The sequence below is a fragment of the Dipodomys ordii genome, unplaced genomic scaffold (assembly GCF_000151885.1).
Source record: "Dipodomys ordii isolate 6190 unplaced genomic scaffold, Dord_2.0 Scaffold98, whole genome shotgun sequence".
NCBI classification, from domain to species: Eukaryota; Metazoa; Chordata; class Mammalia; order Rodentia; family Heteromyidae; genus Dipodomys; species Dipodomys ordii.
Genome location: NW_012267314.1, coordinates 7,746,227 through 7,771,719, shown reverse-complemented (window position 1 = coordinate 7,771,719; position 25,493 = coordinate 7,746,227). Strand labels below are relative to the sequence as shown.

The 25,493-nt window shown below is 36.6% G+C and overlaps 1 protein-coding gene across 1 annotated transcript; it reads right to left on the bottom strand.

The window, feature by feature from the left end:
• Nucleotides 1-8,549: 8,549 nt before the first annotated feature.
• Nucleotides 8,550-16,626, bottom strand: Fbxo30 (F-box protein 30). Its single transcript, XM_013027009.1, has 2 exons — nucleotides 14,418-16,626; nucleotides 8,550-10,696 (listed from the first exon to the last, which is right to left on the bottom strand). Exons 1-2 carry the CDS (start codon nucleotides 16,455-16,457, stop codon nucleotides 10,493-10,495), a joined length of 2,244 nt encoding a protein of 747 aa, XP_012882463.1. The 5' UTR covers nucleotides 16,458-16,626; the 3' UTR covers nucleotides 8,550-10,492.
• Nucleotides 16,627-25,493: the final 8,867 nt, after the last annotated feature.

Genomic DNA, 25,493 nt, shown 5'->3' with positions numbered 1-25,493 from the left:
AAGCATTTAAAGTTCAGCTTTAATAAACAAATGCTATTCCCATTGATCAGCTTTCCGGAAGGGTAGGAAGAAGGGAAGGGACAAGAGAGGCGATAGGAAGTGAACAGGAACCAGGTCTATTCTCTGTGTCAAACTCATTATTGCTGTTAACACCATTTGCTACTGCAAAGGTAAGAATTTTTGAAAGCACTTATGATTTGTGATGCTGTAATCAATTTTACCTTATTTTTAATTTTATTTATGGATAAATTATTCATGCAGAAGAAAACTGTAAGGGAAGAACTTTCAATTGGTAGATCTTTGTTATGCACAGTAAGATTAATCCTCTAAACATTTCTGTTTGTAATAATACATACTATTGAAGATCAAATTAAGATCAGGCAAAAGAAAATATAGTTTAAAATTTAGTTTAAAATATAGTTTGAATTCAAAATCCTTTTTTATGTTAATGATATGGAAATTGCTCAGCTTTTATTAGTAGATTGAGGGGGGAGTTACTGGTACTGGGATTTGAACTAAGGGTCTGTGTTCACTTGACTTGCTCTTTCAGCTGGAACTGTACCTCTTGAGTCTTATCTCCAGCTCTGCTTTTTGCTGGTTACTTTGGAGGTGGAATCTCATGAACTTTTCTGACAAAACTGGTTTGAGGGTCTGGGAAGGTGGCTCAGTGGTAGAGCGCTTGCCTTGCATGCATGAGGCCCTGGGTTCGATTCCTCAGCACCACATAAGCAAAAAGAAAAAAAGCCAGAAGTGGCGCTGTGGCTCAAGTGGTAGAGTGCTAGCCTTGAGCTGAAGAGCTGAGGGACAGCGCCCAGGCCCAGAGTTCATGCCCCACAACCAGACCCCCCCCCCCCAAAACTGTTTGAAACTACAGTCTTCCAGATACCTTCCTTTCGAACAGCTAGGATTATAGGCATGAGCCACCAGAGTCTGACCTTTGAATGTTGAAGTTGGAACATAAATTATGCAGTAACACTCACCCTTTTAAAGTGTATAACTCATTAGTATTCTCACAGAATATATTCCTTCTCAATAAGAAATCTCATGCCCAGATACAAAATATTTTACTGCAATGCTTACCAACTAATTCATCAACTTTGTCTATGAATTTGCCTACTCTGGACATTTTACATAAAAGGGATAACACAATATCAGATCTTTTATATCTTGACAAGGGCTTTACTTTCAGGAAACTTAATTTGTTTTCAAGGTATATCCCAAGTTGTAGTTACTTATTAATATCTGTTCCTTTTCTAATTGCTATATAGCATCTGTACATGGCTATCACATTTTGTACATCCACTCATCATTGTTTCTACTTTTTAGCAAATATGATAAAGATCCAAAGAACCTTTGTGTTCAAGTTTTCATGAGACCATATGCTTACAGTTCTCTCAGGCATGTATTTAGGACTAGAATTACTAGGTCCTATAACACCTCTATTTCAAGGAATCCCTAAACTTTCTGAATTAGTTGTCACCAGCAATGTATGAAAGTTTCAATTTTTTCCACATCCCTACCAACACGTTATTTTTGTATTTTTTTTTTAATGACAGACATTCTAGTGGGTATTAAGTACTATTCTCATGTGGTTTTGAGTCTCACTTTTCTAATGATAGAAGACATTGAGTATCTTTGTATGTGCTAATTGGTCATTTGTATATTAGCTTTGTAAAACAAAATCTATTCAAATCTGTTGGGATTTTTTTTATCATTGAGGTTTAAGAGTGTCATATTTAGAAATCATTGCTTAATCCAAGATCATAAATATTTATGCATGTTTTCTGTTGAGAGTTTGTAATTTAGCTCCTACATTTAGTTATTTTTGTTGTTGTCTATTTTGAGTTGTTTTCTGTTTGTGGTATGAGAAATAACTTTCCTCTTCACTAATGGATATCCAACATCATTTGTTGAAAACACCATTCTTTCTCCCACTGAATTAACTGCTTTATTGAAAAGCCATAAACATAAGGGTTTACAGACTCAACTTTATTCCATTTGTTTATAGATTCACATACCAATAACATATTGTCTTTATCACTATAATTTGTAGTACTTCTTAAATTGGGAAAATTGAATTATCCAACTTTAGTTTTTGCTGTTAAACTGTCATATGTTCACTTGTAAATTAAGAAATACAATAAAAAAGTAACCTTAGAATGAATATGCATCATCTGAAATATTTGTTTACTGTTCTCTCATAAACTCCAATCCCTTGGGTTCAGCAATCTACTCAATGCTTCCACTTGATTACAAAGCATGACCACATGGGACAAGATCACAGGGCGTTAGGTGTGAGTGACACCGTACTTCTCTCTCAAAACACTGGGGTTTTTGGAGCTACAGAATACATTCTTTCTTGGATTCCTGTCTTGCCAATCAGTACTTCCTGTAATATGATTTCTTCCTCAATTCTTTCCCAACACTTACAAGTCCAAGGAAACAATTTCCACAAGCCCTCTATGCTTTACCCTGGTTGAAATGTATTCATTTTCAATATTATTTTTCCTATTCCAGGTCCCTTCCATTTCCATATAAACTTTACAGTCATAACTGTCCATCTCTATAATGCCAGTTTGGACAGAGATTTCATTGAATCTGTAGATCAGTTTGAGGAGTACTGATATATTAGTATCAAATCTTCAGAATGTACCTTCTTCCCATATGCTTAGATCTTCGATTTCTTCAGCCAGTGTTACATAGTTTTCAAAATATAACCCTTGTACTTCATTGATGGAATTTGTTTCCAAGTATGTTATTATTTTGATGCTAGTTTAAATGGGATTGATTCCATATAATTACATTTTCAAATTGTTCATTGCTAATGAATCAAAATATAATTGGCTTATTCACCTATCACACCAAATTGCTTAAAGTTACCCATTTTGTTTTCAATCTATGTCTTAGAATTTTCTATATGCAAAATCATGTCATTTGCAGATAGTTTTACTTCTTTTTCTTCCATCTGAATGTTTTTTAAAAAGAAACGTTCAAGAGATATCCTTGTTTTGTTTCTAGAATATATATAGGTTCCTGTCATTATCATTGTCTGGTGGTACATTAATAAATGTGAAAGCAATGGCATATATGGGCTTACTCACTGGAGCTTATTCTCTTGTGTTCTTGCTACTGCCATAGAAATAAGTCTGGGCTAGCCCGATAGATGATGAAAGAAATAAGGTTAAATCATCCTATGACTCCAGCCCACAGTCTGCCAACTTCCAGGCTGTGATCTTAGATCATCCATTTGTCAGCCCACTGATCAGCTGATCATGGACATACGAGCCAACAAGGCAGCAGCTGGATCAGGCCAAGCAAGAGCAGCGTAGGTAACTAATCATGAGCATGTTATAGTTATTTCAGGGTGGCATGTTATGCAAGAAAAGCTAACAGTCTCTTTCAAAATGAGACCAACAAATGAGTTCTGACTGCCTTTGTGTGTAAGGACCTCACCTAGGTACAGGAACCCAAAACTAAGAAGACAATCTCTACCTAGAGGGGCCAACAGCTTATAATCACTATCAGTGAACAGACAGTGGTAGTGAGTCTTATTAATGCTGGGGGGATGAGTATTAAAAGATAAAACATGGGATCTGAGATGGTAATTCGTTAATTTAGAATGATCTAGAAAGAAAAGGTGAAAAGGGATTGGATCTTTACCAATAAATGAGGCAAGTTGGGGGGAGAACACTTTAGGCAAAAGAAATGGTATAATCAAAGGCCTAGAAACATCAAAAGGTATAAAATTTAAAGAAAATGGTGAGAAGTTTAACACAGCAAAGATGTAGCATGTAAGAAGATGAAAGCTGGATGACTGATGGGATTTCGGTCAAATATGCTATATCTTAATTACTGCTGAAGTGTCATGAAATTAAGTCAGGAATCATTAACATGAAAAAACATGATAAGGCCATATTTACCTCCTTCTTCACTTTGCTTTGGAGCCTGTTGCACTATGTAGGTAAAGCTATTGCAGTGCAAGTCTCTTCTTGTCTTGTGTTTACCCTGATGGTTTAGCTCATAGTATCAGCCTATTGTGTTGAGCACATTTAATTACATGTATCATTGTTCTCCTCAGAACGCACACCCATTGAACTGGCATGTATACCCCCAATTATACGACAGGCCATTATTTCAAAGAAATTGGACTATTTTTTAAATATTGATTTGAATCAGCAGTTTTGCAGTTAGCTTCTTAGAACACTGTAGAAAATAATTGGTTTAAAGATATTTGAAAATAATCACCCCAAAGTCAGGAACATTACAAAGTGTATTTCTTAAGTAGTCTCTTTGTGATCTTGAGTATTTAAATTTGGAGAATTATGTGAAGGAAACATTCAAAGTGAACCTCTGCTTAAAGGCTTTGCTCCTTTAAAACTTGTCCATTTGTCCATGTCTAGCATAATTACTAGAAAGAAAAATAATACATTACCTATAAAATTTTAGCACTGAATCATCATTCCAGAGAGAGCCTACACAGCATCTGGAATGAGTGTTCAATAAATGTTTGTGGATGAACCCACTGACCTCAGAGTCAATTTCAACAAATCTGAGAAACCAAATGATCATTAGAAATGATCGTTAAGGCCCCTATTAATTTCAGGTAGCTCATATCCACTAGACAGTACCAAAGAATAAAAAAGATTTATATGTACCCCAGTTAAATTTATTTAGTTTTGTCTAATACATAATTGCATTTGCTCTGTAAAATAAACAGAAAGTATAAAACTGTAAAAAAACAGTACTGAAAATTATACAAACTGTTTCAAAGTATTTTCTAAAACAGATCTTTTAAGTCCAACTGCAATGTGCCCCAAGGAATGGTAATAAAATGTGAAAGGTAGAAAATGATCATTGACAGAAGCCAGCAACACAGTCAGAATCTCTCAATGATAGGAAATGCTGAAGAACTGCAGCTCTGCTCCTGCTGCTGTCCTTGGTACTTCAGTGACGAGATTCACCGATTTTTATTATTGAACTGAACAAACCTGCTACATTACTAATGCTATACATGAATGTTAAAGCACAGCTTGAGCATTTCACAAACCTTGAGAACATTATACTTTTCAGATTTGGTCATTTATGACCTCAAATACCACATCCTTTAAAAAAAACAACTGTGGCAAAAATACATGTAAAACTTTACCATCACAAAAATGTACAACTAAGTACATTTACATTCACAATACTATGCAACCAACACTACTAACTTGTTCTGAAACAGTTGCATCACTCTGAAAGAAAACCCTATAACCATTCTATAGTCATACTGTTCACCCTTGCCAACCACTCATCTGATTTATTTCTATGGACTTGCTTACTCTGGTTATTTCATATAAATGGAATTATAAAATATATGGCCTTTACAGTCTAGCATTATGCACTTAGTATTTTTTAAACAAATATTACATCCCTTTGCATTGAAGACAGATGCTGGTAGAAATCATGTATAAAGAAAAGATCCATCAGAAACTACTGGGGAAGGAGATGTGCGGGAGGCAGGTGTGAATCACCCAAGTGTCCTTTCAGAACGCAGGTCATTCGCAGTACTAACTAGTGTTTCACAATGAGCGTGTCAACAACAGATTTAACACTTTAAATGAAAAATTAAAAGTCTATAGAATTCATGTTCACCAAATTATTAACCATTCAAGGCAATTTCATGTCAGGTCACAGCTGTTTTCACAAAACGATTACTATTGTAGGGAATCAATGCTGTTCTCCCCGTATATCAGATCCCTTATTTACTAAATAATGGTGAGTTAGCAGTAGTTACTTAAGTCAGGTCATAATTTTCTCATTAATTGAACTGATAATGACTGTTGACATGATAAATCACTGGGTAGTATTTACCACCATTTTAATTTCTACAGCTTATTTTAGATAAATAACATGATTAAATCAGAAATGCTGTGTTTCAAATTTCTCAAATTACAAATTTGTTTTTGCTGACACTTTGAAAGAAGTCACTGAAATCTAAAATTGTTATCTCAGAAGGCTTTGAATCGATGAGTTTTATTGTTATTTCTATGAAGCATGTTCACGAACTTTCCATGTAACCCACTTCTTTGTAATTAATTAAAAGTCCCTCTCTATATGTGTTGGATTATCCAGTAAGCTAAATACAAAATGTCACTTTTGAAATGTTCTAAGGTAAGAAGAGGGCCTTTATCTCTGTAATAAATCTGAAAATCTGTTGGCCAGAACATACCAAACTTGGTTAGCTTTCTTTTTGGTATAATCCCTAAATTCTCTTCCAAACAGTAGCAAACACAATTCTAGGCAATGATATTTATTTGCTTTTTCTTTATCTAAATGTCCCTTCTCTTTCTGCATTTGTAAAGTGGGAAAGTGAGCCATGTCAGGTTACATGGGAAGTTGGAAGGTATTATCTTCTGAATTTACTTTGACCTTTCTAATAAAAGGTGACTTCCAAAAAAAAAAAAAAAAACCTTCCTTGTGTCTCCTTTTATTTATAGAAGATTTCATTCGAAGTAACTCAAACTATTTTTCTAGAAATCAGGTTTGAAAATCATTCGAAGTAACCCAAACTATTTTTCTAGAAATCAGGTTTGAAAATCAGCGACAAAACACATCAGTAAATTATTATTTTATGGTACTGAGTATTGTGCCCAGGGCCTTAATAAGCAAGTGCTTCAACATCTGAACTATGTTCCCCAGTCCGTTTGTTCCAGTTGTTTTTGAGATGCGTCTTGATTACATTTACCCAGGCTAGCCTTGAATTAATGACCTTTCTAGACCTGCCTCCTATGAGCTTCTTCGTTGGTAAATTATTTTAAACATAATAAAGTGCATCAGTAATGAGCTGATACACTTTAAAGGTATAAATAATTCACCTACTCTGACTTCATAAAACTCATGAGCATGTTAAGATCACTTAGCAGAATAAAGTGAGATATGTCATAAAAATTCTCTCCATCAAAAAGCCTTGTGCAGAGCCAGGTGCTGATGGCTCAGGCCTGTGATCTGAGCTACTCAGGAAGCTGAGATCTGAGGATTATGGCTCAAAGCCAGCCTGGGCAGAAAAGTTCCTGTTAAGACTCCTATGTCCAATTAATCATTCAAAAACTGGAAGTAGAGCTGTGGCTCAAAGTAGTAGAGTGCTAGCCTTGAGCAAAAAAGAGCTCAGGCCCAGTACCCAGGCTCTGAGTTCAAGCCTCATAACTGACAAAAACAAGCAAACAAACTTGTGCAGAATAGAGTCAACTGTTTTCTCTCTACTGTACTAAACACCTCTGCCAATAACACCATCACTCAATGTGATGTATTATACATGGAATGAATGTACTTCAAAGAAAATTGAGAAGAGAAAATCCATTCCTTTTTAGGTTACTTTTCAGAATGCAAAATACAAGATTTCTTGTGCTTTGCATTCAAAGACCTCAAAAGGCATCAAATCTGTACATGTCACACCTGTTATCAATGTAGTAATGCAAACCACCAAATATTCAATGGGTATAGAAGTTTGTTGCAAACTCCATTACCTTCAATGTTACTAAGATCACAACCACCAATGTTATAAAAGACAGATAGTAACAGCAATAACATGGATGGATATGCAGAACAAGGTCCAAGACCAAGAAAAGATTCTATGCTACTCACAAACCAGAAACTCTCTCTTACTGATAGGGTTGAAAACACCCTTATACAAGTACTTTTGTAGAATCCAATCAAAATTGGTTCCAATATTTCTCTTTCTAACTTTTGCTTTCCTTAAAAATCTGAAACTACTAAGCAAAAGGAGAAAGAGATGATGACTAGGCTAACTCAACTAAAATCAGCACTGCAAAGAAGCACCATTAACATGCTAGTGACATTAAGATAGCAGTCACTACCATTTTGTTACATGGCTGTAAGGCTGAGATAACATAATTTAACCATACTATTCATAAATTACCACTACTTTTCAGATTGTAAATATGTACATACACACATACACCCATTCCAATAATATATCAGAAGACAGCTAACCTGGCATGTTCCAGGCTTTGCTATAAGATCTCTATTTTGTTGTGCACGAAAATAGATTGCTGTTCCCATCTCAAATACAAAGAGCTGAGGGGGAATGGGAAGGAGACACAGAGAATGAGAGAATATATTGTGCTCCATTCTGAAGCTTGCCCTTTATCTTGCTGTTTGACAAAGATTAAAAGATCAACAGACTTCTCAATTTACAATCTACCAGGCCAACATACAAACCTTTTCATGCTTAAGAGGGTAAACACAAGGTTCTCATTACAGGTTTTAAAGAAATAATCATGCCAGGAAGTCTCTAGTCCTTCAATGCCTCTAGAACGGGAATACTAAGACACCGAGGAAGCAGAGAAAGCTAAGTAGTAAGCTTTTCATACTTAAAGAAAAGCAGTTCAACAGTAAAAACAAAGTGAGACATAATCAACATCAGCCAGCTACTCCTGGAATACACAGGTCAAAATTAAAGAAACAATATGAGTGCATCTGGAATTTGTTAAACAAGTATTATGATTTTATTTAAATGAAAGTTTTCCTTTGTAAGTTAATGAGCCATATAAAGGAAAAACATCAATTTTATTAGAACTTGAACACATGTTGCAAAATGAACACATTCTAACAAAACAGTATGGTGGCATAACAAAAAGAACAGTGAAAGATGTGCAAAAGAAATATGATGTGAAAAACAATGTTAAATATCTCATGATCTGGTGTGGAAACAAGAAGTCTAAATTTAGAACTCATGGACTTGAAAACCACAGCCATAAAACAAACATAAACACTGTGCTATCCTAATTATGGACACGTTCTTCAGCAAAACTGTAAGGCAGAGTTCTAAAGTATCTGAGATCTTATTTTTGGCTTCTTAACAGCAATGGATTTTTTTCAAATTAAATTAATCTCACAATTGAAAAGAAAGCTTAAGCACTGACAAATCAGTATTCTAAAAGGAAAATGACAAATGAGGCAAAACAATTGATTAGTCTTTACTGCTACATTTTTCAACTGTAGTAAGGACTGATCCAACCAAAACAACTCTTAAGCAGTTCAGAATTTTCTAATGCCCAAGGAACGTCTCTGCTCAGCCTGATTGCCATATATGGGAATCATAAACCAGGAACTATAAACCCTCAGGAACAATGTAGAACGGAAGGATAACAATTGAGCTCTGACATTCAAAAACAATGTAGTTTGTCATCACTTTATATACCAAATGCCAGAATTTACCGAGGACCAATTATTTAGGTATAAATTCTCCTCTTTGCAACTTCTTTCTAAATACTGATATAACATGTACATTCATTTTTTAAAGGTCACTACATCAAGTTAATCATAGACAAATCACTTTGAAAGCTTCCAAGAATAGGCCTGTGAATATTCTTCCATTATACCATGATCTTCATACAAAGATAAAACTCTTACTTTCCACTAGAAATATATCAGAAATTAGCTTGGAAATGTCTCAAAGAGATTGTCAACCAAGACATGTATCTGTTTGAGTGTTACATTATAAAGAAGCTATTAAACTTCCCATTTTAAAATGTCTTAAAATAATGTAGTTATATTTTTATAAGCAAGCATCAAAAGCCAAACTTGCTAAATGCTTATGAACAAACTAGTTGAGCCCTTTGCATTCTGAATATTTAAAATGTATTAATATATGCCCAATTCAAATTTAGGCATATTTTTTCAAGCATTAAAATTATCTAGCAAATACATAATACCATGAAGAGTTTCAAATTAAATTTACAGGCTCGTTTTTTGTTTTTGCTTTTACCTCCCATATACAATATATGAGTTGAAGCAAAAAGAAAGATTGTGTAAAACACTGCCAAGAGTCTTTGGATATGATATCTAATAAAAAGCTGCGTATGAATCACTTTCCTTGTAGGAGTTGTAAGAGCCTAAGATGAAAACACCTTTGTGGATTATTTTAAATATGACCATTTCAAAACATTTGCCAAACATTAGTCATGATTTTAAACATTATGTCAGTATAATAGAGATCCCTATGCATCACTGATTGTCAAAGGAGAAATCTGGAAAATAAAAACTGTGTAATGATCTTATGCTTAAGCAATTGAAAGTTATTCTTCTGCCACAGATTTTAATCAAAATTTTGCTTTTCAATTAACCTGTGCTTCAACCCATAGAAAACATGTGGAATAAGTTGTTTGGTCAGGATCTTGTTAGTTTAAGAAGCAAAAAGTTTAAGAACCAAAATATGCACACAATTAAAAAAAACTAATTCTGAAATTTATGTAAAGATTAGATCACCCTGTCCAGCAAGTTCCAAAAATTTCACACATTTCAAACATTAAGGCAACTTTTTTTCAAACTAAACAGTACTTTATAAAAATATATGTCACTTCAAAACATTTATATACACAGTGACAATAAATTTTGCTAGTTGTAATCTTTAATACATTAATAAAAGTGTCACATATTACAAAGAAATTAGGTGCCTGTATGTGTGTATGTGCACATGAAGGTACAGTTCTTACAGTACAGGTTTTAAAACTGAGCGTAGTGAACGTCCTTCTTTAGTGAGCTCTCGAGTCACACACATACATGGCAATGGGATTGCTTCCTCTCGTTTCTCTACCACATTGTAACTGCATTTCTTCAAGTGGTCAGCCATGCTCAGGATGTCAGCAAATTTCCACTCCTCAACAGAACAAAATGCAGTACTGAATCGCCATACCTAGAAGAAAATTCCACTTCAGAATTAAACAAGTCAATTTACAGAAAACCAAAACACACTTCTGGCTCTAATTATACATATATTTTTCTACTGTTAAGAAGAACACCTAGTATTTCAAGTAGTTAGTTACTTGAAAATCTGGATGTAAGTCTTGGTCAAATTGACACTTCTATGGGATAGTGATTACAATAAATCTAATACATAAAAAAATAAGTAAGCCAGGCGCCTGTGGCTCATAACTGTAATCCTACTCAGGAAGCTGAGATCTGAGGATCATGATTCAAAGCCAGCCTGGGCAGGAAAGCCCATGAGACTCTTATCTCCAATAAACCACCAGAAAACCGGAAGTGGCACTGTGGCTCAAGTGGTAGAGCGCTCACTTTGAGCTGAAGAACTGAGGGACAGCTCTGAGGCCCAGAGTTCAAGCCCCATGACTGACACACACATACACACAAGGAGTAAAAGCCAACATTAAAAACTCATACCCAATGTGGCTTATTAAACATAAAACAAATGTAACTTCATGAATGCAGAGCTACTTTCTAAAATAACATAGACTGTATACAATTATTATTATTATTTTTTTTTTTTTGGTCCGGTTGTGGGCCTGAACTCTGGGCCTGGGCGCTGTCCCTCAGCTCTTCAGCTCAAGGCTAGCACTCTACCACTTGAGCCACAGCGCCACTTCCGGCTTTTTTTTTTTTTTTTTGCTTATGTGGTGCTGAGGAATCGAACCCAGGGCCTCATGCATTGCAAAGCAAGTGCTCTACCGCTGAGCCACCTTCCCAGCCCTGTATACAATTATTTTTATGTGAAAGTACCTATGTTAAGCTATTCATAACCTGGAGATACTGACAAATATTTTTTCTCCCTAGAGTTTTCATTAATACCTGTTACTCCATACAAAGTATTCTAAAAAATACTTAGCTTATTCAAACACAACTCACAAGTACTGAAGCTACTAAAAATATTTTTTAAAAACCAGTTGCTTCAATTTATTCAAAATGTCCCCAAAAGTTTACAATTAAAGAGTAAGATTATGCAAAAATGGATCTTATTGTAGGCTATGCAATGTGTTTTTAAGATAAAGGACTGACCTGTCATCCCTGTTCATGTGTCTACTGGAAACATGTAAGCTATTTCCCCTCGCTGAGTCAGCAACTCCTGAAACACTATCTCCCTAGTCCATCAATGGTATATGGCCCCTTATCATCTTTATGAATGGAAACATAATGCTTCCTAGACATACATAACAAGCATGAATGAAGACTAAGAAAGCCCTAGGTAACAATTATGAACAGGGCAAGAAAAACCTACACATCCCAGCTAATAGAACGATGTCTAGATAGAGAACACTGAATATTACCATCCCTTGGTATCCAAGGAGGATTGGTGCTAAGATACACTGGTATGTTATAGGTGTTCAAATGTGGGTACTAAGAAAAGCACATTTGAAAACCTTGCAAGAAGAAAGAAAACATGAGAAAAAACAAGTCAGTGTGGCAGGGATATAAAGTAAAAGGAAAAAAAGGCAGAAGGTTAAGTATGAATAAGATTATAAAAAGTTGAACATGCTTTTGTTAAAAAGACAGCCTCTAATCCAAAAGGTCAATGGAGGAATACTAACAAAGCTATAAACATTAACTGATAGCGTAAGAACTGTATCTAAGAAACATTATATATAATTCTAAATTCTTGTATAGAGTTGGAGAGAAGTCCACTGGAAGTAGAGACTCAGAAGGAAGCTGTAGTAGTGCTCCAGAAGAGAATCAAAGATGAGACTGAACTAGGAAAAGGGTAGGGAGACAAACGAAAACCTGGCAGATATGAAAACAGCAAGAATGAAAAGGACTTAATTACCTAGCTATAGAAATAAAGTGAGCAAAAACCAATCACAGACCACTGGTGTAGACAGCTTGTTAGACAATAACAGCCCTTCCTGAGATTAAGAGGGTAGAGGAGTAAATTGGACATTTTGAGATTGAGGAAACTATTATATAACCAACTAGAGATATCCAGTAAATGCCTGTCTATTTTGTACAGAAAATGACCACAGTATAGGGGTCTAACTAATTTTTTTTTTCTTTTTTGGGTCCGGTTGTGGGGCCTGAACTCTGGGCCTGGGCACTGTCCCTCAGCTCTTCAGCTCAAGGCTAGCGCTCTACCACTTGAGCCACGGCGCCACTTCCGGCTTTTTTCTTTCTGCTTATGTGGTGCTGAGAAATCGAACCCAGGGCCTTAGGCATGCAAGGCAAGCGCTCTACCACTGAGCCACCTTCCCAGCCCTGGGTCTAACTAATTTATATGTGATGTTAATTTAAACTTGGAGGCTAGGTGAGATTATTAAAAATTCCCTGAAAATATTTCATTCCAAGTTAATACTAGTGAATAAGAACTGAAGTCATAATGTCTCATCCCAAAAAGGGAAAAACTAACCATCTTGCAAAACGAAACTTCTGCCACCAGATGCCCTTCTGGGGAAAAAAATTCATAAAATAACTTGTGTGTTCATTCATTGATCAAGGCCTCAAAGAGAGAACAATAAAAGATAAAACCTAAGGTTATCAAGAATAAATAATCAGAATTCTGAATACTATGCCACCAAATGTTCAGCTTATCAAAACTGCCTACATTAGAAAATGTAAAATTTTCTACATATTCTAAAATGAAAATTACCTGTAATCACAGATCTCTGCAATCCTTTTGTGCTAGTTATGGGGCCTGAACGCAGGGCCCGGCTACTCTCCCTAAGCTGTTTTTGCTCAATGCTAGTGCTCTTACCACTTGAGCCACAGCTCTGCTTCTGCCAGTTAAGAGGCTAACTGGAGAAGAAAGTCTCATGGACTTTCTTGCCTGAACTAGCTTTGAACTGCAATCCTCAGATCTCAGCCTCTTGAGTAGCTAGGATTATAGACATAAGCCACAAAGTACCTGGCTACAATCCCTTTTACTTTTCACAGCATAGGGCTTCTAATAGAAGCTAAGCATATCACAGGAGGGAAATGGTAGAGCCAGGTCTGCTAGATTTATTATAGGCGTCACTCCTTTGTACTGTAGTAAGGCTAGCTATCCACAATATAATTCTGACATATAAAATTGGTAAGACTAAGCCGGGCACTGGTGGCTCACGCCTGTAATCCTAACTATTCAGAAGCCTGTGATCTGAGAATCGCAGTTCACAGCCAGTCTGGGCAGAAAAATCTGTGAGACTCTTATTCCAATTAATCATCGGAAAACTGGAAGTGGCGCTGTGACTTAATGTGGTAGAGCGCTGGCCTTGAGCTGAAGAGCTGAGGGACAGCACCCAGGCTCAGAGTTCAAGCCCCACAACTGACCCTCCATCCTCCCCCCCCCCGAAAAAAATCTGATAAGAATAAAGGTAACTGTAAGCAAGATGGTCTTCTTTCTCCATTGTCATATGGGGAAACTGTTTCAGAAATCAGAAGACTGCAACACGGATGTAAAGGAAGCTGTTAACAGAGAGTTAAGGAAGTGCAAAACAAATGCCCTTTGTCATGTGAGTCTAGATCTGGGAAATCTACAATAAATTTGTGATTATGGCAAACAACTCTATTCTAGTTCTCCGCTGACATTTTAAAAAATGCATCATGATATTAGCTTTACAGGATAATCAATTTCTCAGCAAGGTATTCACTGTATTAATTCTGCAGCATTATTGCCTACTCTTTAAATAAGTAGATTTGGTAAAGATTGAACTAACCTTTTCCTTAATCTGCCATGATGAATTTCCTTCTGGATACTTCTTTTTCCCCCACTGCAATATAACCATTCCTCGAGACTGAAGCAGACTGCCACATACATCCCTCATTAGTCTGGATACACAGGAGAGCTGGCATAAACTGAAGCCATCAAGAAAGCCTGCAATATGTTGCAGGACCTCAAATGGAAGACTACTTAGATGGTCACTATGTAATCCCAATACACAGTTTCTAGAAGGCTCTGCTAATACCGTAGACACACATGGCTGAACTCCGAATGACCTCAAATGGCGGTCATGTATAATCTTTGCTCCTAGTGTTGATGGACAAAACCTACGCTGGGAATAGGTACAACCATAGTAAGCTAAAGGACACCTCTGTTCCATCCATCCGTTGAGTCCAGCGTGAATGTCACCATGCACATTCTTAAAATGTGAAGAAAATTCCTTTCTCCTAAATAACTGTCCACACACAAAGGTAAACATTGAACGTTGCTTAGGTTGGTATCTAGCAACACATTCTAATACTAAATCCAGCCCAAGTGTCTGAAAAGGGCTTGGATTTGAAAGTTGTGGATTGGCATGATCACAAGCTGAAGCTGAAGCTATTTCCCCAACCATTGTATTTGTAGCTAATATTGCAGATGGAAGGGAAAAGGTCTGTGTCCCAAAGTCAATGTGATACACATCAACCATGCGACTATCCGATATACCCCTTCCTCCTGGGGAGTCTCCTAGACAAAAGAGTAACGCTGCTGTAATCAGATCTATTCCTTGGAGGCCCATGGGATCTTCTCCAACTTCCAAGTCGGATGTATCTACAGCTTTATCTTCCTTTGGTTTAGACCAACATGAGTTAGAGAGAAATTTGAACGAAGGAGTATGATTTAAAGATAAAACATCCATATTCCTCACGTCTCCTAAGTCTACTTTTCTCCAATACAATTCTCCTTCATCTTCACCACCTGGCATGAGGATATGCTGAACTGTGCCATTAGGCACAGCGCTGGATGGAAGTATTTCCCTAAGCTGTGCTCCTACTAAAAGCGAACTGCAAGGTTCTGAAGTACCATCTGATGCTACGCATTCTCCATTTGTTAAGTTACTTTGTAATGAGTCACCATGAAAATTCTGACCATCATCTTTGACCTGTGTACGTATGTTTTCCAAAGGAAAGCCATTACAAAGAGTAGAAGTGCCATAACAACCTGAATTCAGGTCACATAGTAAATCACTTGAACCATTTTGTTCAGACTGGGCATTCTGACTTGTGCCATTATGGTCGATTCCACCTACTGCCCCTATCTCATCCTCGTGAAGATGATCCTGGTCTTTTAAGTTTCTATCTTGTTGGCTTTCTCTGGCATTTTGTCCTTCATCCATTTCATTTGTGGTGGCATGGGGACTTGTATTTAACATGCCGATGTCTCTTGTGGCAGTGTTCAGGATATCTAAAGCAGCAGCCAAACTTCGGGTTGTCTCTACAGTAGCTTGATAAAGTGCACCATAAGATTCTTCATCAACAGACACCAAACCATTAGCATGTGGAATTTCTTGGACAGTTGATTTAACAGAGATTTGCTCTCTAGGTTCAGATACTTTATCAGTTGCTTTTGACATCATGGTGGCTACTTTGAGTGATTCTAAGAGCATCCTTTGATCTTGAAGAGCCAAGGCCATATCTAGTTGTGCCACTTCATCAACATCTCTGCTTAGATTTTCATATGATTTCCGGTCTGCATAACTAACTGGCCATCGGTTCCATTCCATAGTACAGCACACCACACTTGCAGGACACATTTCTAGATGTTCAGCAACTTTATTTCGAGCCAGCGTAAATGGACATCCAAAGTCACTATTTAAACAAGGCACTCGCTCAAAAGGACATAAAAGTCGATGCTCATCAGCTTTACAAGAGTGGAAAACTGCTCCACAAACCAATGGACAACCAATCAAGTCACAGGAAACCCCAGGGTCAGGTCTGGTCATACAGCGCCTACTGACACAGTTCACACAGTGTGAATGCTGCAGCTCCTCCTCCATAGTGGCCAATCCAGCTCTAGTTTTTGAAATAGAAAAAAAAAAGAAAAAGAAAGAAAGAAAGAAAAAAAAAAGAAAGCAAGTTAGCCAAAAAGTGGTCAATTTTTGAAAAAATTAATAATATAAACCACTTTATTCTTCAGAAATAAGAATAAACATATGAACATATTCAACTAGTTCATTTTACATATGATCAATAAATCATCTTGAAGGAAGTTAATCACTTTAAGTAACAACTCAGTACTTTAAAATGTCATAAAGTTTCTTTTTATGTACCAAATTACAGTATATCAAAGGCATATTATACCTTTCAAAATATAATACTTAAAACAAATATTGTGTACTAAATCAATTAGTGATAATAAGTTACTGTGTACCTTCAATTTCTAGATTTCAGAGAATGCTACAGTTTATCATTTAATTTCAATTAAACTGATTTTGGTTTATCTCACATTGCAGAGACTTCATCATATTTCTAACAGAATAATCTATTACATAAAGGCATATAATCAAAACTTTTTTACTAATTTTTTATTTCTTCTGAATATATTAACTCATCTCTTCTTCTATATAAAGGTCTACAATAAATCAACAAGCTTAATCAAAGTATATAAGAAATTTATCTAGAAAATAAAAGTTTAGCCCAAGCTATGTAGCTGTGGCTCTCTGGAGAGACAGTTTCTTTCATTAAACTACTATGTACCAGGTAGTATTCTGTGTGACACGTTCTCCTAAGGAACTAGAACAGGAGCCTGAAGACAGTAAAAACCCCATCACCCTCGTGATCAAGATAAAGAAAATAAAATGGTAATATAGAAAAGCTAATAGATAATGCATAGTAGCCATGAATGGTAAGAAGTATGAGACAGTAAACTGGTAAGAAAAAAGGCATTCAGCATATGAAAATGCAGAAATACATTCACTGACAACACCTACTCAATCTTCCTATGATTGCTGGATCAGGGTAAAATATAAGATAGCTCTGAAAAGTGAGACCCAACAGAAATGAAGCAAATCCCCTGGTAAGTGCTATCTGTTGCTCTAAAGAATTCACTTTTAGTAAGTGAAAGCTCTAGAGAATTTTGAGAAAAAGGGTCTAGAAAAGATGAAGAGATTACAGACACCTCATGATCTTTCCTGCATTACAACTAGCATTTTAACTTTTTTAGCATCAAGTTTTAGACCAGAAATAAAAGAAAGTATAAGCAAGATATACTGGCCTAACTATAATTTGAATCTATTTGATGCATTTTTAAATCATTTAAACCCTGTCATTGGTTTGTTCCTATCAGCATCAAAAACTTAAACCAATACTTACCTTTGATATCATTCTTATTTACTACTCAGTCAAGATTTTAGGAAAACCAAAATGTAACTACAACAAAAATCTAATCTCTAATACACTCACCAACTCTACCCTCACTTTACTGTCTCAATCTGTTCTTAGTGAGGTTTTTCTAAATCCAAAGGGTATTTACTTGTTTTTTCAAATGCCATCTCCTTTGGCCGTATTTCATTATGACTAACCTTTCCTTTTTGGACTGTTGTTTCCCTTTATTTTTCATGTTGTTTCCACACTTCTCAAAAATTCTCCTACTGTTACCTCTTTGGTTATTCCTTTATCTAAATATTAGCTTTTTATCAGAGCACGTGTCATTTCTGGTTTACTCTATACATTCTCCTTGGGTGTTCTTCAAAAGTTTCAATATCACCTATATACTGAAATCTCATCTGTAAAAGCATCCTGCCCAGATCCCTCTTGCAGACTCCATACCTCTGTAACAACTTTGTATGTTTTCACTTGTAACTCAAGTGTTTTCCAACTTGTTATACTGCAGTATATAATTTTCTAGCTAAGAAGCATATTCTTGGCCTGTTTTCTAAATTCAGTACATAAAAGATAATTGGCTCTTTTACATATTTTCCCCTAAACTCTATCTTGGACCAGAAAAAGTAATCACTTATGAAATTGCTTTATTATTTTCTTCCATTAAAGCATGATTTTCCTCGAACTACAATAATAAAAAGCTATCTAGTCATCATTAACAAAGCTTTACTTAATTAGGTAAGAAGTTCTATACAATGTTGAATTATGCTAAGGAGAGGAGACACACATTCAACATCAAAATTATAATTTTAAATTGTGCTTAATAATAAAATAAGGTGCCTTTATATTTTCTTTCAAATTTCATAAACAAGTACAAAACTTCCAAATTAAAAGCATTCTTCATAGTAGAATAGTGACAAACATTTGTAATTTAAGCAGACATTCAAAAAGATACGTCAAGAAGAATTGAGACAAAGCTTAACGGGTGATTAGACTGTATAAAGAGCTGTAGCTTTCTTATTTTGCAACTACTATACAAGTTTATCTCACATGCTAAAGATTACAAGCCTGTCTGTTGCTAAGACAGAAACCTAAAAAATAAGCTATTTCAACAGGAGTGACCACTGCTTTTAGAACTTGTTAGGGACATTTTATGTTACCACATATTCCATCACATGACCACCAGGCAGAACACATCTTAGAAACATCACTAAAAGGAGAATGGGGAAAGGAAAAAAAGAAAGAGGGTAAATATTTTGGAAATATACTGCAAACATATATGAAAACAGTATAAAGAACCTCAGTGAAGGCTGTTGATCAACAGGGGGTTACAGGGCCCCCTAGGGAAGGAGAAACAGGCTCTGTTATTGGGGGAAGGAACTAGAAGGAGGGGATTGGACTAACAAGGAGAATGAAAGAAGTCAAAGCAGTGAAATGCAATCAGAACAGATGGATTGCAACTATGAAAATGGAATATGAAACCTGTTGAAATTGTTTTGGGATAGAGGATGAGTGATAGGGTGAGACTGACTATATTGTAAACAAATGAATCCCCTCCCCCTTATAGTTAATGTAAGCCAATTAAAAACAACAACAAAAAACCACTGGCTTCCTGAAGTGTTAAAAATAGTAACTACTGCTAGCACCTATGGCTCTGCCTATAATACTAGCTACTTAGGAGGCTGAGATCTGAGGATAGAAATTCAAAACCAGCTGGGGCAGGAAAATACATGAGACTCTTATCACCAATAAAATTACTCAAAAAAAATCCATAAGTGGTGCTGTGGCTCAAGTGGTAGAGTTCTAACCTTGAGCCAAAAAAAAAAAAAGCTCAGGGACAGAGCCCAGGGCCAGAGTTCAAGCCCTAAGACTAGCAAAATAATAATAACTTACAATTCTAAGTTAAATGCAAAAAGAGAGAATACTTTTAAAGGCAAAAGGAAAGAAATGAGTTCTCAAGGATTCTAAATAAAGAGCTGAGACCATATCATCCTTCCTCTGAATGTTTAAAAACAAAAACAATGAAACTTGTACCAACATATCCAGAATACCTATTCTTTATTGAAGTTGACTCTGAAGAAAAAGAGAACATTAATTCTATACTTATTTTATCCTTAAAATATATTAAATTGTTTACATCCTTATAAGAACCCAGAGAAATCTGAGGTTCAGAAATGGTTAAGTAACTTGCTGAGAATCATCTACCTGGCAAAAGTAGGACTTAACTCTGTATCTGACCAATATAAAAAGAGAGTAGCAGACATGGTTGCTTACTGAAGTTCAAGAAAATAAGGCAGCTCTTCAGTAACTGGTGACTCAATTTTAAGATGTTATTTGAGGAATGGAGATTACACAACTTTGCTTGTAGTTTATTCCAACCCTTAATCGCCCTTGTGGTCAAGAAAGTCTTTTTGCTCCTTTCTAATTATAAGAACATATTACTTTACTATGAAGATACCTGTTTAAAATGTCTTCTAAATAATCTGACCAATAATGCCCAACATAAACATAAGGTATATGATATATTTACCAATTCTCAAAATAGCCACAAAAAAGAAGAATCAAGTTCAATCCCATTTGACAGTTCATATGTAAAGAGATAAGAAAATGTAGCAGTCATTTTGGAGTGTGTTTTGGAGAGAGCGAGTCCTCGGCTTTTCACAATTTAAAACGCTCCCAGATGTAACCTCTAACATCATCATTAGCAAACTTAAAATGCTTTAGTAAAGCAATCCACAGCTACTCATAAATTTTGTGAAATAGATTTTAAACTGTACAGCCCTAATTTTATCTGTTGAACAATGACACAGAAGGTCTGGTAGAAAACAAGTAGCTACAATTGAGGCTTCAATCAAGATGTGCTTAATTTAAAACTCAATGTTTCTTTTAACTCTGTTGAAGCAGAGTTAAAGAGTTAGCATAGCATTTCCAACATAGTGTCTTGTGAATATCATTGTTGCAATGGGTCATCCTGTGTCCTTGTTTCAGCATTTTGTTATTCCTCTTCCCCTCCCCAAATTAGATAAATGTACATACAAGATGCAAGGTCCAAAATCAAATACAGTGACACCAGGGATATACTATAGGAGGAAGAACATACAAAAGAAACAACAACAACAAAAAAATCACATAGTACATTAAAAACAACAACAACAAAGAAAAACCTCTTGTGTCATATGTTGGGGTTCATTTTGCTTAGCATCATTTTATATGGTCATATGTACATAGCTTTTGAGCTTTTCTGCTCATCTGGTAAGATTATCCTAGACATATACTAGTTATTTCAAGAGAAACCATGGGACCTCTATTTCTTTGGGTCTGGTTTACTTCACTTAATATGAACTTTACAACTTGGGAGGGGGTGGGGTAGATGAGGGAGGGAAGAGATAGCAGCAGAAAAAACAAAGGAGGGAGTGACAATGCTGGAAAAGAAATGTACTCATCACCTTACTGATGTAACTGTAAACCTCTGTACATCTTTATAGGAAAGTAAAATTAAAAATTAAAAAAGAGTTAGCATGGCAAATAACATGTGTTAATTTACACTTTAATATGGATTTCTGGAAAAAGTTTTATTAAAAACTTTACAGTAGTTTCAATTTCTCTACAGAAGTGCCTTGCCAAACACACTCTGTGGCTGACAAGCAATTCTTAAAAATAGTTTTAAGACATGGCATTTTCCCATACAATGAAATGAGATCTTGTCATTTAAGGCAAAGAGATAGTGCCCTCAAATATTTTTCCAAAATCATGGAAACACAAAGGGAGATAACAAACCAGCATGATTTCATAACATGTCAAGAAAAGTCACCCAATGTATGCAAAACAGATTGTTGAGTGAGGATTGTTCCTTCTATTAAAAGATGTACATCTTTCCTTACCTTAACATGCCACTCCAACTCTTTAGCCTTAGCTTAAATGCTACTTTTCCGTGTACCTCAAAATAACGATTCTGATGTATATTTATCAACTAGTACATTTCCCCTGTTAGGACTAAAAACAACTCAAAGTAAATCATGATTCTAACATCTAGCCCACAGGAAATCTTCAAGCTCCATAAAGGTCAAGCCATCTCTAGCTCACTCATGACTGTGTTCCCTGCATTCAAATTCTGCCCTAAACAGATTCATTTGTGTAAATATGTGAATAAAAACAACAAGGCATGCAATAAAACAACAACATGGATTCCAAACAACTGAGATTCCTGGACATAGTCCATGAAAAAAGATACAGATTTACAGCTCTACCATTAGACAACCAATCTGAGTCAAAGTTACAGCCTTATCTTGGCTTGAAAGTCAGTGGTGGGGGTTGGGGGAAGGGGTTGGAGATGTGGCTCAGTTGGTAAAACACCGCCAATGAGTCAAAGTATCAGATACATAGCTTGATTTCCAGTCTCAGATTAAAAAAAAAAAGCCAGTGGTGTTCACATATGGAGCACCTAGCTGGTGTGCTAACAGGTGGTATTATATATGGATTAGAGATAGCTCTATCATCTTTTAAAAAGTAAATCAATGGGAAAGGTAAATCAAAGAAAGAAAATGTCAATCTTCCATTAAAAAATCCTTAAAAACTAACATTGATTAAAAAAATGAAAGGAGGAAAATTTACTTTTATGTTGCTCCATTATTTTAATTGCTAATCAACTCTGTAGGCTAGTTAATAAGAAAAACTAAGTGAAGAGGCACTAATTTAAAAAAAAAAGACAAGGTCTGGTGTTTAGACTTGTACAGATACTGAAGGATATTAAGATGAGGAGGGGCTTGAAATAGGGAGTGGCACTAATCTACGGCCTTAATATTAAAATTAGCATGGTATTAGACAAAATAGAATTCTACTTAAAATAATAACATGTTGTCCCAAAGTATGGCTGATGTGGAACTAGACAGACCTGTTTAAATGATTAACCATTATTACAAATAAGTCCATTAGTGCAATGTTGCCAGAAGCATCTCAGGGCAAATATCCTTCATATAGTCAAAGATACCAGTATGTATGTATATGGTAAATGCAAACATAGGTTGACTACTGCTCAGATACATTTCATTTTAATTATCATAATAAAACTATACTTTGGTTGGGACATTTTGTCGCGTGTGTGGGGGGGGAGACATTTTGTCGTGTGTGTGTGTGTGTGTGTGTGTGTGTGTGTGTGTGTGTGTGCGCGTGGGGTCCTGGGGTTTAAATTCAGGACCTGGGCACAGTCCCCAAGCTCTATTGGTCAAGGTTGACCCTCGACCACTTCAGCCACAGTTTTACTTCTGGCATTTTTGTTGGTTATTTAGAGACTGGCTTTGAACCATGATCCTCAGATCTCAGCCTCCAGAGTAGCTAGGATTATAGGCATAAGCCACTGGCACCCAGGTTGTCTTAGCTTTAAAAAGTATGTAGGGTGGGGATCTGGAGGATAGTATAGCTTAGTGGTACAGCCCTTGTCTAGAATATGTAAGGGCCTAGGAGCAATTCTCAGCACTGAAAATAAACATAATAAAAAGTTAAAAAATTATAAAGGAGGGCGTCAAGGTGGCTAGACAAGACTCTATCACTGGATCCCCAACCCATACAGCACACGTCCTGGTCCAAAACGGCCCAATGAGTTACAGTATGTAATTGTTTTATTAAACTTTTGTTCCTGGTTTTAAGATGAATAAATTACATGAGAAAAAAACTCAAGTATATATCCTTCCCGATGTGATATAATAGAAAATATACATCTTGTACTTCTAAACATGGTCATGGTGACAGATTGGTTTCAAAGTAACAGTGGTGACTTGAAATGTTCTCCATTAAACAAATTAAAATATCACAACTTTTTATCAGAAAGGAAAGCAATATTAGTAAACATTAATACTAAGATAAGAACCTGTGTGAACTGATGCTCAGTTCAAAGCGTTCCACCAGGCTGGCAGTGAGTGGCCTGCCAACGACTCTCAGCTTTTGGGCTGGAGGCAGTTCCTGTACTCTGAAATCAATGTAGATCTTTGGAAAGGTTGTTTATAATTGTGTCCAATAAGACATGAACATGCAGTTCTTAGAAAACAGCCACATTTATACACACAACTTCATGTACAATTGTTTTTATATCTGCTTAAACTTAAGAAGCTCATTAAATGCAGTGATATGAGGAACTACTGTATCTAGTGCTAACATTTCTCTTTAAAAGACATACTTTGTTAGGAGGAATTTTGATGTATGCTCATGTAACACCTCCCTAAACTGACCTACAAGCAATTTGTTCAAGCTCAATCTCACCTATTTCATTGCAATAAATATGAAATTAAGTAATACTTAGTCTTTGAGTCAAAACAAGTTTTCTACAAATACAGTGCCATTCTAGAATACAATGACCAGTGTTCACCAACTCCCTTTATCAAAACAGTCTTAGCAGATCACTTAAAATATCACAATAGTCATATGTTTTAGAGATCTGGCTTAGAGACCAAATACTAAACTCATTAACCAATACCTATTTTGGTGACTTTCAAATACCTCTCCGACTACATACATTGTCAAAAAACGTTAGCAATTATTTATGCAGTACTGCATTTTAATGTTACATTTTATTAGAATACTTGGCTTTTTTTTTTAAAGCAAGTCTCCCAATGTTAGCAACTTAGAAACACTGGGTTCAACCTAAACATTTTAGTAAACTTGGCACACACAGGCAAACTCCGGTTCCATTTCTAGAATCACCCACGAAATAAAGCTTATGTTAATTAAAGTCCTGGGTAAAAAACAAACTGGCAATTTAAGGAGTTTGCAAAACACCACGCTGTCCCCAATTAAACTTCCACAGTGAGAAACAGTGACTAAGCATCAAGAAGAGTGATTCAACGAAAACCACAGACTGAAATCTACCCCTGGGCGGAGGAGGGAGAGAGGGGAGAATCCTAAAGGCGTATTTCATGGTGCCCTGCCTTCGGCCCGGTGAACCACTCAACTGTTTTGGAAAACTTTACTACGCACCAAGGTACGACCCGGTCATTTACCGGGCAGCAGAGAACAGGTTAACCACCTAGAGAGTTGGCTGGGGGGTGGGGCGGGGAGGCTGCGTTCAGAGTTCTAACAACCTACATTGGTATCAAGATGCCCATAAATAACTTCATCTTGGCTCGGAGTCGTCAACAACAACAACAACAAAGTAATCGTGAGAAAGAAAAAGGTCCGTTTGCTTCCCCAAGCATCTTTAATTCAGGATTTACAACAGGGGCTGGAAGTTAAAAGCAGAGACGGGCGGGGGGGGGGGGAGCAGGGTTTACCCAGACAGCTCAGTCACGTGGAAAACACCCCCCCCGCAGATCCTAGGGCTGCACCCCGCGATCTGCGTGCCCCCCCCCCGCCCCGCAGGTCTGCAGCGCGGGGCAGCAGTTCGCCTTTCACAAGGTCTGAGGCTGAGCCGGGCCGTCTCGCTTCCATGAATGGAAAAGTTACCAACTCCGCTCATCCCGCCGAGAGAGTTTCCAGGCCGCCCCAAGTCCTCACTTTAACCCGTTTGTCCCCAAAGAATCCCAACCTGCTCGACGCCCCCCAAAAGCACGGGGTTCCCTAAAAGTTTGACAACCCCTCCTCGACGCGCGCGCGCGCACACCCCCAAACCAGGGTGACCCGGGGGGTGGGGGTGGGGTCGCCGGCCCCGGGGTTCGGGTCGCCATTTGCTGACCGCCTCAACCGCTGGCCACGCAGGCGGCGGGGCGCGGACCCCGGGGGCAGAC